At 66.8% G+C, this 14,890-nt stretch overlaps 3 protein-coding genes across 8 annotated transcripts; 1 reads left to right on the top strand and 2 right to left on the bottom strand.

The window, feature by feature from the left end:
- The first annotated feature begins 32 nt into the window (after positions 1-32).
- On the top strand, positions 33-2,966 carry DBNDD1 (dysbindin domain containing 1). Of its 2 annotated transcripts, XM_034072571.1 has the most exons (5): positions 33-111; positions 1,000-1,099; positions 1,869-2,015; positions 2,379-2,519; positions 2,589-2,966. In XM_034072571.1, the coding sequence occupies exons 2-5, from the start codon at positions 1,051-1,053 to the stop codon at positions 2,741-2,743; spliced, it is 492 nt and encodes a 163-aa protein (XP_033928462.1). In that variant the 5' UTR covers positions 33-111; positions 1,000-1,050; the 3' UTR covers positions 2,744-2,966. The 2 variants fall into 2 exon arrangements, with proteins under 2 accessions (XP_033928462.1, XP_033928463.1); XM_034072572.1 differs by lacking the exon at positions 1,000-1,099 and having other exon boundaries at positions 78-111.
- Positions 2,967-3,599: 633 nt separating this feature from the next.
- DEF8 (differentially expressed in FDCP 8 homolog) lies at positions 3,600-8,597 on the bottom strand. 5 transcript variants are annotated; one of them, XM_034072568.1, is made up of 11 exons: positions 8,422-8,597; positions 8,266-8,348; positions 8,010-8,159; positions 7,797-7,938; positions 7,551-7,715; positions 6,413-6,540; positions 5,780-5,893; positions 5,329-5,409; positions 4,102-4,236; positions 3,898-4,007; positions 3,600-3,810 (listed from the first exon to the last, which is right to left on the bottom strand). In XM_034072568.1, exons 1-11 carry the CDS (start codon positions 8,528-8,530, stop codon positions 3,708-3,710), a joined length of 1,320 nt encoding a protein of 439 aa, XP_033928459.1. In that variant the 5' UTR covers positions 8,531-8,597; the 3' UTR covers positions 3,600-3,707. The 5 variants fall into 5 exon arrangements, with proteins under 5 accessions (XP_033928459.1, XP_033928460.1, XP_033928458.1 ...); XM_034072569.1 differs by having other exon boundaries at positions 4,102-4,191; XM_034072567.1 differs by having other exon boundaries at positions 4,102-4,242; positions 5,329-5,406.
- Positions 8,598-9,821: 1,224 nt separating this feature from the next.
- Positions 9,822-14,250, bottom strand: TUBB3 (tubulin beta 3 class III). Its single transcript, XM_034073119.1, has 5 exons — positions 13,108-14,250; positions 12,300-12,636; positions 11,801-11,909; positions 11,246-11,356; positions 9,822-10,983 (listed from the first exon to the last, which is right to left on the bottom strand). The coding sequence occupies exons 1-5, from the start codon at positions 14,046-14,048 to the stop codon at positions 9,908-9,910; spliced, it is 2,574 nt and encodes an 857-aa protein (XP_033929010.1). The 5' UTR covers positions 14,049-14,250; the 3' UTR covers positions 9,822-9,907.
- Between the last annotated feature and the right edge of the window lie 640 nt (positions 14,251-14,890).

The raw sequence follows: 14,890 nt of genomic DNA, 5'->3' as shown, positions 1-14,890 counted from the left end.
CCGCCGCGGCGGGCAGGACCGTGCGGGCTGCGGGCTGGCACCGGGCCCGCCCCGCCCAGCACCGGCACCGGCACCGGCCCATGGCGGCTCCGGGAGCGGCCGGCACCGCAGGTGAGGCCGGGGGGGGAGAGGGGCAGGGCGGATAACGGGACCTGCTGCCCATCACCGAGCCCCGGCCCGGCGGCTGCAGCTGCAGCGGGAGGAACCGGGCCGGGCCCCGCGGGGCGGGGGGGGGGGGTACGGAGAGATGTAGGACGGGAGGGGGGGAGAGGGTGTGTAACGGGGGTGTAACGGGGGTGTAACGGGGGCGTGTACGGGGTGCGGGGGGCACTGCGGAGCCGGTTGTGTGCAAGCGGGGCGCAGACGTGCACGGGGCGTGCGTGTGCACCGGGTGCGGGTGCCCGGGGCCGAGCTGGGGGTGCCCGGCTGCTGGGGTGCGGACCGGGGGGCTCAGGGGGAGCCGGGGGGTGCCCAGGGGATGTAGGGATACAGTGGGATGCCCATAGGACAAGCGGCAGCAGTGGGATGCCCAAAGGATGTAGGGGTGCAGTGGGGTGCCCAGGGCGGGTGCAGGGGGGTACCGGGCCGGGGTTTGGGGTGCCGGTGTCAGGCTGAGGCACACGGGAGGACCGCAAGAGCCCCGGTCCCGACGTGCTGTATGAGGGGTGTGAGGGCTGGGGGATGCTCGGGAGCAGGGTGGTGGCCGGGCTGGGGGGTCCCCGGTGTTCCAGGTCTCGGGATGGTGACACCGGTGGCTCCCGCACACACCGTTCCCCCCCACAAGAGCCCCACATCACGGCCGCACCGCGGCCCCGGTCCCGGTGTCAGCCCCGGGGCACCGAAAGTTTGCCATCCGGGCAGTGCACCGGGACGGGCAGCGGCAGGGACCGGGGCCGCCGTCGGGGGGGCGGCCGGAGCCGGCTACCGCCGGGCTCTGCGGTTTAACGTGAGTCAGCAGAGCGGCGGTGCCAGCCCTGACACCGGCCCCGCTGCCCGCAGGCAGCCGGTGAGCCCGGACCGGGGCGGCGTGGCCGGTGTCACGGTGTGACCATGCAGGCGGAGGCCCGTGGGGATGTCTGCGGCAGGGAGCAGTGCTCCGGTGGGTGCAGGGGCTGCCGGTGGGGGGGGACACACTCCATAGGGTGACACCACCGGGTGAACCCACCGGTGATGGGTGGTGGGGTGGGGAAAAGGGGCAGGAGCAGGCAGCTCCTGTGATCCCATGGGAGCTCTTCCCAGTGTTGGAGTGGGGTGAGGACCCCATTTCCTGACTGGAAGGTGCTGGGAGTGTGGGGTACCTGGTATCCCACCCTGTGGGGTCAGGATGTGGTACAGCCAGTACTGGGGCACGGGCATCCTGCAGCTCAGTGTGCCAGAAATGGGAACTTAACACCCACAATGTCCCTTTCCTCATCCCATCTCTTTTGGGTTGGGGACATTTCTATCCCCTGTCCCACTGTACCATCCTGGGGGGACAAGGAGATGCCTGGCCCATGGTGAGCCCATCCCTGTGCTATCTCACCGGTGATGGCAGAGCCTGGTGGCACATGGTGCTGGGAGGCAGCCGGGTCCATCCTCCTCCATCAGCCTCGGGTGGGCCGGGGTCTGTGTGCTGCTGCAGTGGGTTCCCTGCCCTCCCTCGGTGTCCATCACCGAGCACCACCGCAGGCAGACAAGCCTCCCTTGTCTGGGCTCCGGCACAGGCTGTGCTTTTGTCTCTCCGACACAAAGGGGCTGCTCGGGGCGGGGGGCGCAGGGCTGCGGCTGCCAGCACATGGCCGTGTCCCACCGGGGACCGTCCCCCCCACCCGAGCCGGTGGTGCCCTGGGATGGAGCTATCACCGATGTGACACATGCTGGAACCGCAGAGCTCGGCAAGGAGACTCTGGTCCCGGAACACCCGGCAGGGACCCCCACCCATGGGCCAGCACAGCAGCCCCCCGGAGCCCCCACCGAGGAGCAGGGCAGCATCCCCATCCCCAGCACTGGGCTGCTGCAGGTCACCGAGCGCCGACGTGAGTGCAGCCCTGCCTGTCCCCTGCCTGTCCTCCAGCTCCCCTGCCTGCTCCCAGCGCCTCCTGCCTGTCCCTGGGGTCCCCTGCCTACCCTTGACAGCCTGTGCATCGTCTGCCTGTATCTGAGGCTCCTTGACAGCCACTGGGATCCCAGTATCCCCTGCCAGCCCCAGGGGTCCCCTGCCTGCCCTCAGCACCCCTTGAAGCTCTCCCCAGCCCCTATGTCCCCATGCAGCCCGGTCACCATCCCCCACAGACCCCATTATCCTCCCTGACCACGTCCCCCCCCTACCCTCTCCCCGTGTGCCCCCCGCCCCTCTCCGTGGCTTCGGGCCGGTCCCGAAGCGCGGCCGCTGCCCGCAGAGCCGCTGAGCAGCGTGTCCTCGCTGGAGGTGCACTTCGACCTGCTGGACCTCACGGAGCTCACGGACATGTCGGACCAGGAGCTGGCCGAGGTCTTCGCTGACTCCGACGAGGAGAACGCGGCTGGGGAAGCGCCCGGTGGTGAGCGAGGGGCCGGGGCCGGTCCCATCCCGGTCCGTTCACCCGCCTGAGCCTCCCGTCTGCCCGCAGGGCTGCAGCCGGTGCCGCGGGCCGGGTACCTGCGCTCACCCTCCTGGACCCGAGCACGGGAGCAGGGCCGGGACAAGAAGCACCTGAGCGACCCGGAGCTGCCGCCGGGGCCCCCGGACGCCTTCCTGCCCACCGACCGGCCGAGGGAGCCGTAGGGACGGCCCCGGGGACCCTTCGGGACCGGCCGGTTCGTTCCGGTACCGCTGGAGCCCGGCCCGGGCCGCATGACTGTCAATGGGGATCGGCCGCGGCCAGAGGGGGTCCGCAGCCCCGTGGGGGGGGCCGGAGCACCGGTGCCCCCCCAGAGCCGCGGCGGGGCCGGGGCATGCCCGGTTCTCATGTAGCAGTGCCGTGCTCCGGTAAAACACGGACCCACCACCGAGCCTCCGCTCTCTGCGCCGCCGATAGGGGGGGCACGGGGCTCCCGTCGGGTCGGGAGCACCGGGAGGGCACGGATCCGGCCAGGACAGGGGTGGAAGGGGGAGCCCAGCCCGTACCGGTGCTGCTTTGCCCCTTGCAGTACTGGGGCTGAACACAGACACCGGAGCCCCCGTCCCTCCCACCGGCCCCATCCCTCCGCACCAAAGCAGGGACACGAGTGTTGGGTTGAACACAGGCTCGTTGATGCTACAGGAAACGCGGGTGTTGTCCCCGGCTCAGCAGCGTTATCCCGGTGATGGGTGTCCATGGAAGGGGTTTCCCGGCTCCTGCCGCCCTGCTCAGCCCATGGGAGCTCAGCTCAGGCTGGTCCCGGTGCGGCCGTGGCTCTGGCTCAACCAGTAACACTGGCCCATAGCACGGGATCCCTGCCCTGCCTGCACCCACCCCTGCCCCTGAGCTCCAGGCACTTGTGCTGGGGGTGGGATCAGTGCTGGGGCAGCAGGAGCTGCTGTGGGTCACCAATGGGGTCCCATTTCCCCCTGTGAGGAGCAGCTGGGGTCTGCAGTGACCCCCACACACACACACCCCATCCCCTCTCACCCCTCAGGGCCCCCAGTGCTGCTGTCCCCACAGGCAGAGGGCTCTGGAGCCAGGACTCCCCCTGGCCCCAAGCAGCTGTGGGGTGCCTATGTCTGCCCCAGGGTGCCATGGGGTGGCCGTGGGGCCTGGGTTCCCCCATCAGGGCTCTGCCTCCATGGTGGAGTCCTGGAAGAGGGACTGCTTGCGCAGGCTCAGCCGCGCACACTTGGGGCAGGTGGTGGAGTTGTCATAGTAGCAGTCCCTGTGGGGAGGGGACAGTGATGGTCACCCCACACTGTGTACCCCATACCCCATACCCCAGTGCCATGGGCACCCCCATGTGCCATACCTGTGAAACACGGCGGAACAGTCGGTGCAGACTGACGTGTGGCTGTCGAAGGGGAAGAGGACGTCACCCTCCTTACAGAGCTCACACACGAACCCCTTGGCCTGGCAACGCTGGGGCAGGAGCACAGGAGGTCCCACAGCTGCCCTGATGGACCCCGTCAGCCGCCCCACAGCAGCCGTGCTGTGGGTCTGCCCCATGGCTCACCTCACAGTCCAGCTTGATGTGCTTGGCGAACAGGGTGTGTATCTCGGTGAGGGAGCAGCTCAGGCGTCCGGCCTCGATGTCAATCAGATCCTGCAGTGAGTACATCTCATCGTTCTCCACGAAGTGCTGCCGGTCCTGCAGCTACAGGCAGAGAGACTGTCACCCTTGTGCCTGTCACTGCTGTGCCTGTCACTGCTGTGACTGTTGCTGCTGTGCCTGTTGCGGCTGTGCCTGTCACTGCTGTGCCTGTTGCGGCTGTGCCTGTCACCCCTGTGCCTGTCACTGCTGTGCCCATCACTGCTGTGCCTGTCACTGCTGTGCCTGTCGCTACTGTGCCTGTCACTGCTGTGCCTGTCACCCCTGTGCCTGTCACTGCTGTGCCTGTCGCTACTGTGCCTGTCACTGCTGTGCCTGTCACTGCTGTGCCTGTCACTGCTGTGCCTGTTGCGGCTGTGCCTGTCACCCCTGTGCCTGTCACTGCTGTGCCCATCACTGCTGTGCCTGTCACTGCTGTGCCTGTCGCTACTGTGCCTGTCACCCCTGTGCCTGTCACCGCTGTGCCTGTCACTGCTGTGCCTGTCACTGCTGTGCCTGTCACTGCTGTGCCTGTCACTGCTGTGCCTGTCACCCCTGTGCCTGTTGCTGCTGTGCCTGTCACCCCTGTGCGTGTCACTGCTGTGCCTGTCACTGCTGTGCCTGTCACCCCTGTGCCTGTCACTGCTGTGCCTGTCACCCCTGTGCCTGTTGCTGCTGTGCCTGTCACCCCTGTGCGTGTCACTGCTGTGCCTGTCACTGCTGTGCCTGTCACCCCTGTGCCCATCACTGCTGTGCCTGTTGCTGCTGTGCCTGTCACCCCTGTGCCTGTCACCCCTGTGCCTGTCACCCCTGTGCCTGTCACCCCTGTGCCTGTCACTGCTGTGCCTGTCACCTCTGTGCCTGTTACCCCTGTGCCTGTCACTGCTGTGCCTGTCACTGCTGTGCCTGTCACCCCTGTGCCCATCACTGCTGTGCCTGTTGCTGCTGTGCCTGTCACCCCTGTGCCTGTCACCCCTGTGCCTGTCACCCCTGTGCCTGTCACCCCTGTGCCTGTCACTGCTGTGCCTGTCACCTCTGTGCCTGTCACCCCTGTGCCTGTCACCCCAGTGCCCATCACTGCTGCACCAGGCTCCTGACCCCCCTCACAGCCCCATGGTTCCCCCCAGCTCAGTCCCGACCCCCAGGCCTGACCTGCAGCAGCAGCCGTGCCTCCATCGCCTCCTTGCAGGTGATGAAATAGGGCTTCATGAGCAGGATGTCCTGGCGCAGCTTCTGTGGGTGACAGGGCAGCAGGGAATGGGGATGGGAATGGGGATGGGGATGGGAGTGGGCACAAGACAGGAACAGGCGGTGGCAGAGGCAGGATGGGGACAGGTACAGGGATGAGATGGGGACGGTGCAGGAATAGGACAGAATGAAGATAAGAGATGGAGACAGGAGTGTGATGGGACAAGTCAAGCTCATTGAATTCAGACCCGCAGCAGTTTGGGCTGTCCTGACCCCCACCCCTGCCCTGCTCCAGCTCTGTGGGACCCAGCAGGTGCTGACGGGGTCCCCCTCTCCCTCCTGCTCACCCCATGCTCCCTGTGCTGCCCCCCCTGCCCACCCCCAGCCCTGCAGGGCAGGATCCCCCATCACTCACCCGGATCTCCACCAGCTCCTCCACATAGTTGAAGAGCAGAGGGTTGATCTCCCTCAGCTTCAGCACAGGCCGTGACACCATCAGCGCCAGGTACCGCATGCTACAGCGTGACACCTGCACACCCACAGCCACCGTCACCCCATGGCACTGGGCCCCATCCCAGGGACACAGCCCTAAGGACACAGCCCTAAAGACACAGCCCTAAGGACACAGCCCAACCAAGTGACCCCTATCACCCCAACCATGCAGTCCCCATGACAAGGGACATGGTCCTCAATGGATCCCATGGCCCCAGGGACCCCACAATGAGGGATGTGGCTCCACATCCACAGGGATGCAGCCCTGGGGTTCCCCTGACCACAGTCACAGCCTTCAGGGACCCCCACAATGAGAGATGCAGCCCTGGGGTCCCCTGACCACAGTCACAGCCCCCATGTGCCCCCACAATGAGGGATGCAGCCCTTGGGGTCCCCTGACCACAGTCACAGCCCCAGGACCCCCACAATGAGGGATGCAGCCCTGGGGTCCCCTGACCACAGTCACAGCCCCCATGTGCCCCCACAATGAGGGATGCAGCCTTGGGGTTCCCCTGACCACAGCCCCCATGTGCCCCCAAACCCCCTCCCTGGGCACCTTTCTGGGCTCAAAGTCCCAGTTGTGGATGGCACGTGCGGGCACCACGGCCAGGTCATTCCAATGGCAGCTGCTGCAGTAGTACAGTCCAGTGTAGTCACACTGCCGGGCCTCGCTGGGCACCCCCCCTGCGGCACACACCGGCACACGCGTTGGCACATGGACTGGCACCAGTGCCGCACGGTGCACTGCTCACCCCATGCCATGTCCTTCCATAGACACACAGCAGCACCCACAGTGTCTCCTTCCCATGCACTGTGGGTCCCCCCAGCTCTGCATAGCCAGGACCCCCCCATCTCTCCATAGCTCCCAGCCACACACAGCCCCCAGAGCCTCAGCCTTCAGCTGCACCCCAACACCCTGCAGCCCCAAAACAGCCCAGCCCCACACATCCCCCACATCCCCAGCCCCACACATCCCCACATCCCCAGCCCCACACATCCCCACATCCCCAGCCCCACACATCCCCCACATCCCCAGCCCCACACATCCCCCACGTCCCCAGCCCCACACATCCCCCACATCCCCAGCCCCACACATCCCCCACGTCCCCAGCCCCACACATCCACCACGTCTCCAGCCCCACACATCCACCACGTCTCCAGCCCCACACATCCCCCACGTCCCCAGCCCCACACATCCCCCACGTCCCCAGCCCCACACATCCCCCACATCCCCAGCCCCACACATCCCCCACATCCCCAGCCCCACACATCCCCACATCCCCAGCCCCACACATCCCCCACATCCCCAGCCCCACACATCCCCCACATCCCCAGCCCCACACATCCCCACATCCCCAGCCCCACACATCCCCACATCCCCAGCCCCACACAGCTCCCCCCAGCCCCACAAAGCCTCCAAGGGAGCTCAACCAACAACCCCAGCCCCACTGTGCCCCAGCTCCACGTGCCCATGCAGACCCCAGCCCCATACAGCATCACACCCCCAGCCCCACACATCCCCATTCCCCACACCCACAGCCCAAGGCACCCCTGGCCCCCATCTCCTCCGAGCCCCCCAACAAGGGGTACTCCAGCCCCACACAACCCCAACCCCACTGTGCCCCAAGCCCCACAGAGGCCCCAGAGGACCCCAGCCCCACTGATCCCCCAGCCCCACATCGGTGCAGCCTCACGGAGGGACACGGGGGCCCGGCACTCAGCACAGCGGTAGTCCTGGCTGTCCAGCCCACTCTCAGGGCAGATGCTGAGCTGGTACTCAGCCTGGTGGCTGACCTTGGCCCGCACACAGGGCTTGCTCACCAGTGGCAGGCACTTGCTATGGCACCGGTAGTAGCAGCCTGGATGGGCACAGACGGTTGTCAGTGTGGGGTAAGGTGGGAACGTGTGATGGATGTGGGGCTCGGGGGTCCCAGCCCCACCTGTGCAGGTGTACCAGGTCTGGATGAGGCCCCAGATGATGGTGCTGCACTTGTCACACATCTGCTTCACGCTCTTGCTCTTCTCCTTGTAGAATCGATGCTCCAGCACCACCCGGATGTGGGGCTCATCCTCCCCGGGGTCCTGCGGGTGCGTGTGGGGCCGTGAGGGTGTTCCCGTGTCCGCCCCCCCCAGGGCCGCCCCCCGGTGGGTACCTTGAGCTCCTGCAGCTTGAGGCGGAGGTGGATGAGCCGAACGACCGCATCCTTCTGCTGCTCCGAGTGCTCGGGCAGCGCCGGGATCAGCCGCTTGCAGTCCTCGATGGCCTGGAGCAGCTGCTGCACGTCCGACGCCAGGATCAGCCCCTGCGGCATGGGGCGGACGGTGAGGGTGAGCCCGGACCGGGGGCTCCGAACCGCACCGGGGGCTCCGAACCCGCACCGGGGGCTCCGCACCCCCGGCCCCGCTCACCACCGGCCGCGAGAAGTGATCCTCGGCCAGGCCCAGGTCCAAGGCGCTCTCGGGGTCCGCCGGGGTCGGGTCCAACCGGGAGCCTGTAACGGGGGCAGGTGTCAGCGGGCGCCGGTACCGGCCGTGCGCGGCGGGCGGGGGGGGGGCAGCACGTACCTGGGGCCGTGTCCCCCCCCTCGGGGCGCTCCGGAGGCGGCTCCGACGCTTTGTCGAACGGGTTGAGATGCGCCTGCCGGAACCGGGCGAGCCGCTCGTCCGACGCCATCACCCTGCGGCCTCAGCCCCGCCCCGTCCGGTACCGGCACCGGCACCGGCAGCGGCTCCGCCCCCCGAGCTCCGCCCGTCCGCCAGGGGGCAGCGCCGCTCCCTCGGTCACCGCCGAGCCCCGCCCCCTGCCCCGCCCCCTGCCCCGCAGCGCTGGCGCCCCCTGCCGGCCGGAGGACCACACCGCGCACGGGCGGGGCCGCGGGGGGGGGCACACGTGGGGTGCGGGAGTCGGGACTGCGGAGACCCAGAGCACAGCTCCGTGTCCCTATAGCACCCACCCCATAGACCCAGCCCCATAGCTCATTGTCCCTATAGCACCCTCCCCGATACACCCAGCCCCATAGTTCCTTGTTTCTGTAGCACCCATCGCAGTACACCCAGCCTCATAACTCTTTGTCCCTATAGCACCCACCCCCATATACCCAGCCCCACAGCTCATTGTCTCTGTAGCATCCATCCCGATAGACCCAGCCCCATAGCTCTTTGTCCCTGTAGCACCTACTCCGATACACTCAGCCCCATAGCTCTTTGTCTCCATAGCTCCCACCCCCATAGACCCAGCCCCACAGCTCGTTGTCTCCATAGCTCCCACCCCCATAGTTCTTTGTCTCTATAGCTCCCACCCCCATAGACCCAGCCCCACAGCTCTTTGTCTCTATATCCCTCACCCCTACAGCCCCCAGCCCCATAGCTCCCACCTCTATAGCCCTCAGCCCTCCCCCGAGATCCCACAGCACAGCCCCTTCCCCATGGAGACCCTTGGGGGCTGCAGCTCTATGGCAGCAAACCCCAGCCCCACACTCTGGGTCCAGCCCAGCACCCAAGGAGGAACTATGGGGATCAGCATTGTTTGGGGGTGTCCTGGACCCCCAGACCCGGGCACAGCCCTGGGGCAGCACTGTGGGGTCTGTGTGGGGCCAGCACTGCCCTGGCACAGCAGTGTCTGGATGGGGAACCCCCCACCCCATCCCTCCCTGGGTGACAATGGGGACAAAGGCACAGCCGGGCACGGTGGTACCCACAGATCTGTGGGGCAGGAGGTGTGGGACACCACACACCGCAATGGGGCTCAGTGCATTGCCATGGGCTGGGCATGGGGGGTCCCATCCACCCCACAGCAGTGGGGCAGCGCCCTGGGAGCAGCAGTGCCCCCACCCCCATGGCTGCCCCCGAGGCACAGACGGGAGGTACCGGATAGCAATAAATTTATTGAGTATTCAAATAAAGACACAACCCAGTAAAAAAAACTATAATGGGGGAGGGGAGGGGGTGGGGGAGGGGCCGATCCGGCTCCGGGGGGGGGGATGGGGTCCGGAGACACCGAAGGGGGGAGCCGGGGGGGCAGCAATGGGGGGGCTGCGGGGGGCAGAGAGCATCACTTGGTGCCCTGTGCCTCTGACTCCTCCTCATCATCCTCATACATCTCCCCTTCCTCCTCGGCTGTGGCATCCTGGTACTGCTGGTACTCGGACACCAGGTCGTTCATGTTGCTCTCGGCCTCGGTGAACTCCATCTCGTCCATCCCTTCCCCCGTGTACCAGTGCAGGAAGGCTTTACGCCGGAACATGGCGGTGAACTGCTCCGAGATGCGCTTGAACAGCTCCTGGATGGCGGTGCTGTTGCCGATGAAGGTGGAGGACATCTTCAGCCCGCGGGGGGGGATGTCGCACACAGCCACCTTCACGTTGTTGGGGATCCACTCCACGAAGTAGGAGCTGTTCTTGCTCTGGATGGCCAACATCTGCTCGTCCACCTCCTTCATGGACATGCGGCCGCGGAACACGGTGGCCACGGTGAGGTACCGGCCGTGGCGCGGGTCGCACGCGGCCATCATGTTCTTGGCGTCGAACATCTGCTGTGTGAGCTCCGGTACCGTCAGCGCGCGGTACTGTTGGCTACCCCGCGCCGTCAGCGGCGCAAAGCCCGGCATGAAGAAGTGCAGCCGCGGGAACGGCACCATATTGACCGCCAGCTTACGGAGGTCGGCGTTGAGCTGACCGGGGAACCGCAGGGAGGTGGTGACACCGCTCATGGTGGCTGACACCAGGTGGTTGAGGTCGCCGTAGGTGGGGGTGGCCAGTTTGAGGGTGCGGAAGCAGATGTCATAGAGAGCTTCGTTATCGATGCAGTAGGTCTCATCCGTGTTCTCCACCAGCTGGTGGATGGACAGCGTGGCGTTGTACGGCTCCACCACCGTGTCCGACACCTTTGGTGACGGCACCACACTGAAAGTGTTCATGATGCGGTCGGGATACTCCTCCCGCACCTTGCTGATGAGGAGGGTGCCCATGCCGGAGCCGGTGCCACCACCCAGGGAATGGGTCAGCTGGAAGCCCTGCAGGCAGTCGCAGTTCTCACACTCCTTCCTCACCACGTCCAGCACCGAATCCACCAGCTCAGCACCCTCCGTGTAGTGTCCCTTGGCCCAGTTGTTGCCGGCCCCGCTCTGCCCTGCCGAGGGGGGAAACAGGCACCGATGGCTGCCGGGTCCTGGTCCCATGCCAGGGACAGGACGGGCGCTGCCGGCGGCAGCATCGGTGAGATCTGAGGCCGGGGTGGGGTGGGAAGCAGGAGCCGCAGAGGTTTGGCACCAACCGGCTGTGCCGGAGCCCGCGGCAAGGGAGGGACGCGGCACCGACAGCCCCGGGCGCGGTGATGCCCTGGGAGGGGTGTGGGGATGGGGGTGTCTGTGCCCCCCCCACCAGGGACATACCAAAGATGAAGTTGTCAGGGCGGAAGAGGTGTCCGAAGGCGCCGGAGCGAACACTGTCCATCGTCCCTGGCTCCAGGTCAACCAGGATGGCGCGAGGCACATACTTGTGAGCTGCGGGAGGGGGAACCTGCTGCTGACCCCAGCCCATCCTGCGGGGTCCATGGGGCTGGGGGTGTGTGTTGTGTACCCCCATTCATGGGGTCCCATGGGGTGGCTGCGTGTGCTGTGACCCCCCCAGTTATGGGGTCCTGTGGGGCTGGGTTGTGTGTTGTGACCCACAGGGACACATGGGGGGTGCCCCATGGCTGGATGCACAGCTCCCCCCCCATAGACCTCCAAGTGTGGGTATGCCCGTGTCCCTGCTCCCCCCCCACACCCCGGGGGCTGGGGGTACACATCCTGCCTGTATCTGCCCCCCCCACCTGCCCCACCCTGCAGACCCAGGCACTGGGGGGAAAGAGATGGGGGGCTCCCCCCATGCCCAGGGTGGGGGTCCCGGGGTGGGGATGTCCCGGGGTGCCCTGGGGGTGTCCGGGGGTGCCATGTGTCGCTTACAGGAGGCCTCATTGTAGTAGACGCTGATGCGCTCCAGCTGCAGGTCCGAGTCACCCACGTAGTTACCGCTGGGGTCGATGCCGTGTTCGTCGCTGATCACCTCCCAGAACTGGGGGGGACACGGATCAGAGGGGGGGCACCGGGTACCGGGTACCGAGGGGGGGGCATCGGATACCGGGTATGGGGGGCACCGAGTACCGGGGGGGGCACAGGGTACCGGGGGGACACCGGGTACCGATGGGGGGCACCGGGTACCGGAGGGGGGGGCACAGGGACCCGGGGTACCCCTCACCATCACCCCCCCCACCCACGCCCGGGGCGCCCCCTGGCGGCGGGGCGGACACGGCGCTGTCCGCGGTGCTGAAGGGCGGACAAAGGCGGGGGGGGAGGGGGGGAGCGGGCGGGGCCCTTTGTGCTCCCGGTGCTGCGGGAGGGGGGGGGGGGGAACGGGACCGGGCGGGGTCCGGGGTCTTTGTCCGCCGCCCGGCGCCGCCGTTACCTTGGCACCGATCTGGTTTCCGCATTGCCCCGCTTGGATGTGCACGATCTCCCTCATGGCGCGGCCGGGTCGGAGCAGGACGGGAGCAGCACCGGGAGCAGCACCGGGAGCAGCACCGGGAGCAGCACCGGGAGCGCGGGGGGCGGCCCCGCAGCCGCCGCCTCCTTTATAGGAGCCTCGCGCCGCACCGGGCCGGGCGCTGACGTCACCGCCGCCCCGCAACCAATGGGCGGCCGCCGCCGCAGCGCTGCGGCACCGGCACCGCCGCCCGCCCCGCCCCGCCCCGCCCCGCACGGGGACCCCGGTACCGGCGGGGGGGACCCCGCACCCGGGGCCGCTCCGGTACCGGGGGGGGGGGGACGGGACACGAACCGGTCACGGGAACCACCGAGCGGCGGAGGGAGGGGGGGGGGGGAACCCAAACCGGGTCCCGCAGCAGGGGGGGGTGATGCAGGGCCCGGGGGGGGGCTCCGGAGGGTCCCGGTGCCAGGAGCACCCCCCGGGGCCGTCGGGCGGCGGCTGCGCGGACAGAGAACAAAGGCGGCGGTGATGGACGCTTTGTCCGGGCCCGCACCGGGACCGATCCCCGCGGCAGGGGCAGGTGGTGACCGGAGCGACCGGACGTGGAGGAGACGGTGGGGCCGGAAAGCGGCCCCGGGAGCTGCGCGGCGGTGGCAGCCACGGCATCAGTGCAAAGAGCCTTTATTGGGAACCGCGAGTCCTGCCCCTGCAGCGGGTGCAGGGCTGGAGCCCCGCGGTGCATCCCATCGCATCCGTCCGGTCCCGTTACCGCTGCCCCGCTCCCTACCAGGAGCACAGCAGCATCTCCTGCAGCGTCCGCCGGAGCTCCTGGCTCCGGAAGGCATAGATGAGGGGGTCAATGACAGAGTTGCAGATAATGAGTATGAGGAAGAGGTTGAAGTAGCTGAAAAAGCAGGTGCAGAAGGGGTTGGTGGGGCAGGTGACGATGAGGATGAGGTGGAAGAAGAAAGGGCCCCAGCAGATGAAGAAGACGCCCAGGAGGATGGTGAGGGTGACGGCTCCTTTGAGGCTGCTGCCGCGGTAGACGGCAGGCTGCTTCTGCTGGCTGGAGATGCTGTGCAGATGGTGTCGGGCCAGGGCAAACATGTGGATGTAGAGCACCAGCATGAGGACCAGCATGAAGAGGAAGAAGCTGATGAGGCAGAGGAGGATGGTGGTGTTGTGGGAGTAGGTGATGAAGACGGTGCTGGAGACAGTGCTGGCGAGCCAGATGCTGGCCATGGTCACCACAGCCCTCTGCAGAGTCATGATGCTGTGGTAGCGCAGGGCATAGAAGATGGTGATGTACCGGTCCACGGCAATGACCCCCAGGAAGGACAGGGAGGACACGACGGAGATGCAGATGAGCATGTCGATGATGTTGTCCATGTGGCGGACGATGCTGGTGTGGATCACCAGCACGCCGTGCTCCATCAGCAGCATGAAGAGCATCTCCACCAGGTTGCTGATGCTCACCAGCATGTCGGACACCGCCAGGCAGCAGATGAAGTAGTATGTGGGCGAGTGCAGGTTCCTGTTCTTCAGGATGGCGACCACCACCAGCAGGTTCTCCACCAGGCTCACCAGCCCCAGTGTGAGGAACAGCTCATTGGGGATGCTGAGCCCCTGGCACCAGCCACTGCTGGCCCCGGCTGTGGCATTGCTCTGGTTGCCCTCGCTGGTGTTCCAGGGCTCACGCAGCAGACGTAGGGGGGCCAATGTTAACATGGCCCAAACTCGGCCCCAGGGCCCCCTAGAGCATCTGCACACCCCCAGAATCCCTCTTGTGCCCCGCCAGGATGCCCGGCAGCGATGCCAAGGGGATGCAGAGGAACTGGGGGTGCAGGGTTCCCTGCAGGGACCCCGATGTCACGGCTGCCTCCTCACCAGCTCTGCCCAGTGTCCTGCTGCAGCACACCCACTGGGCCAGGGTGTTGAGGAAGAAAGGGCCCTTTCTCTGCCCCACTTTAAAGCCGGCTCCCGCGGCTCCTCCTCCCGAGGTGGCACCCTGGCAGCAGGACGAGCCGCAGCAGGGGCCGGGGCTTCCAGACCCCCAGCACGGCCATGGGGAGCCATGGGTCTGGGGTCCCAGGGAGACCACATACCCCTGTGCTGGGATGCTTGGGTGGTGAGTGCCATAGAAGTCCTGTGTGTCCTGGAGTCTCCATGTGTCCTGGAGTCCTGTGTGTGGTTGGGAGATCCCAGCATCCCGATGCACTGTGTCTTCTGGTGTCCATGCGCTTCCAGGATTCCGGTACGAGCATCCCTATCACAGGAGCCTCTCCCAGTCCCTATCTCCACCACTGGCCTCCTGGGCACCAATGGCCTGGCCTGGCCCCAGGGAAGGTGTTTGCACCATCACGGCAGGCGATGGGTGCAATAGGATCATCAAAAGCACCATTAACTGCTATGCTGCACCCATGCCCCGGCTGGAGCCCCTGCAGGCTGGGGGACATGGGGTCCATGTGACCATCATGTGCCTTGTGTTGGTGTTGATGCCTGGAGCTGCTGGGCTGCCAAAGAGGCAATTCACATCTGCATGAAAAGGCCCATCCTGCGGTCGGCTGCAT

The sequence above is a fragment of the Melopsittacus undulatus genome, chromosome Z (assembly GCF_012275295.1).
Source record: "Melopsittacus undulatus isolate bMelUnd1 chromosome Z, bMelUnd1.mat.Z, whole genome shotgun sequence".
Lineage (NCBI taxonomy): Eukaryota > Metazoa > Chordata > Aves > Psittaciformes > Psittaculidae > Melopsittacus > Melopsittacus undulatus.
The sequence above is the reverse complement of the archived record's forward strand: the minus strand, read 5'-3'. Positions and strand labels throughout refer to the sequence as shown.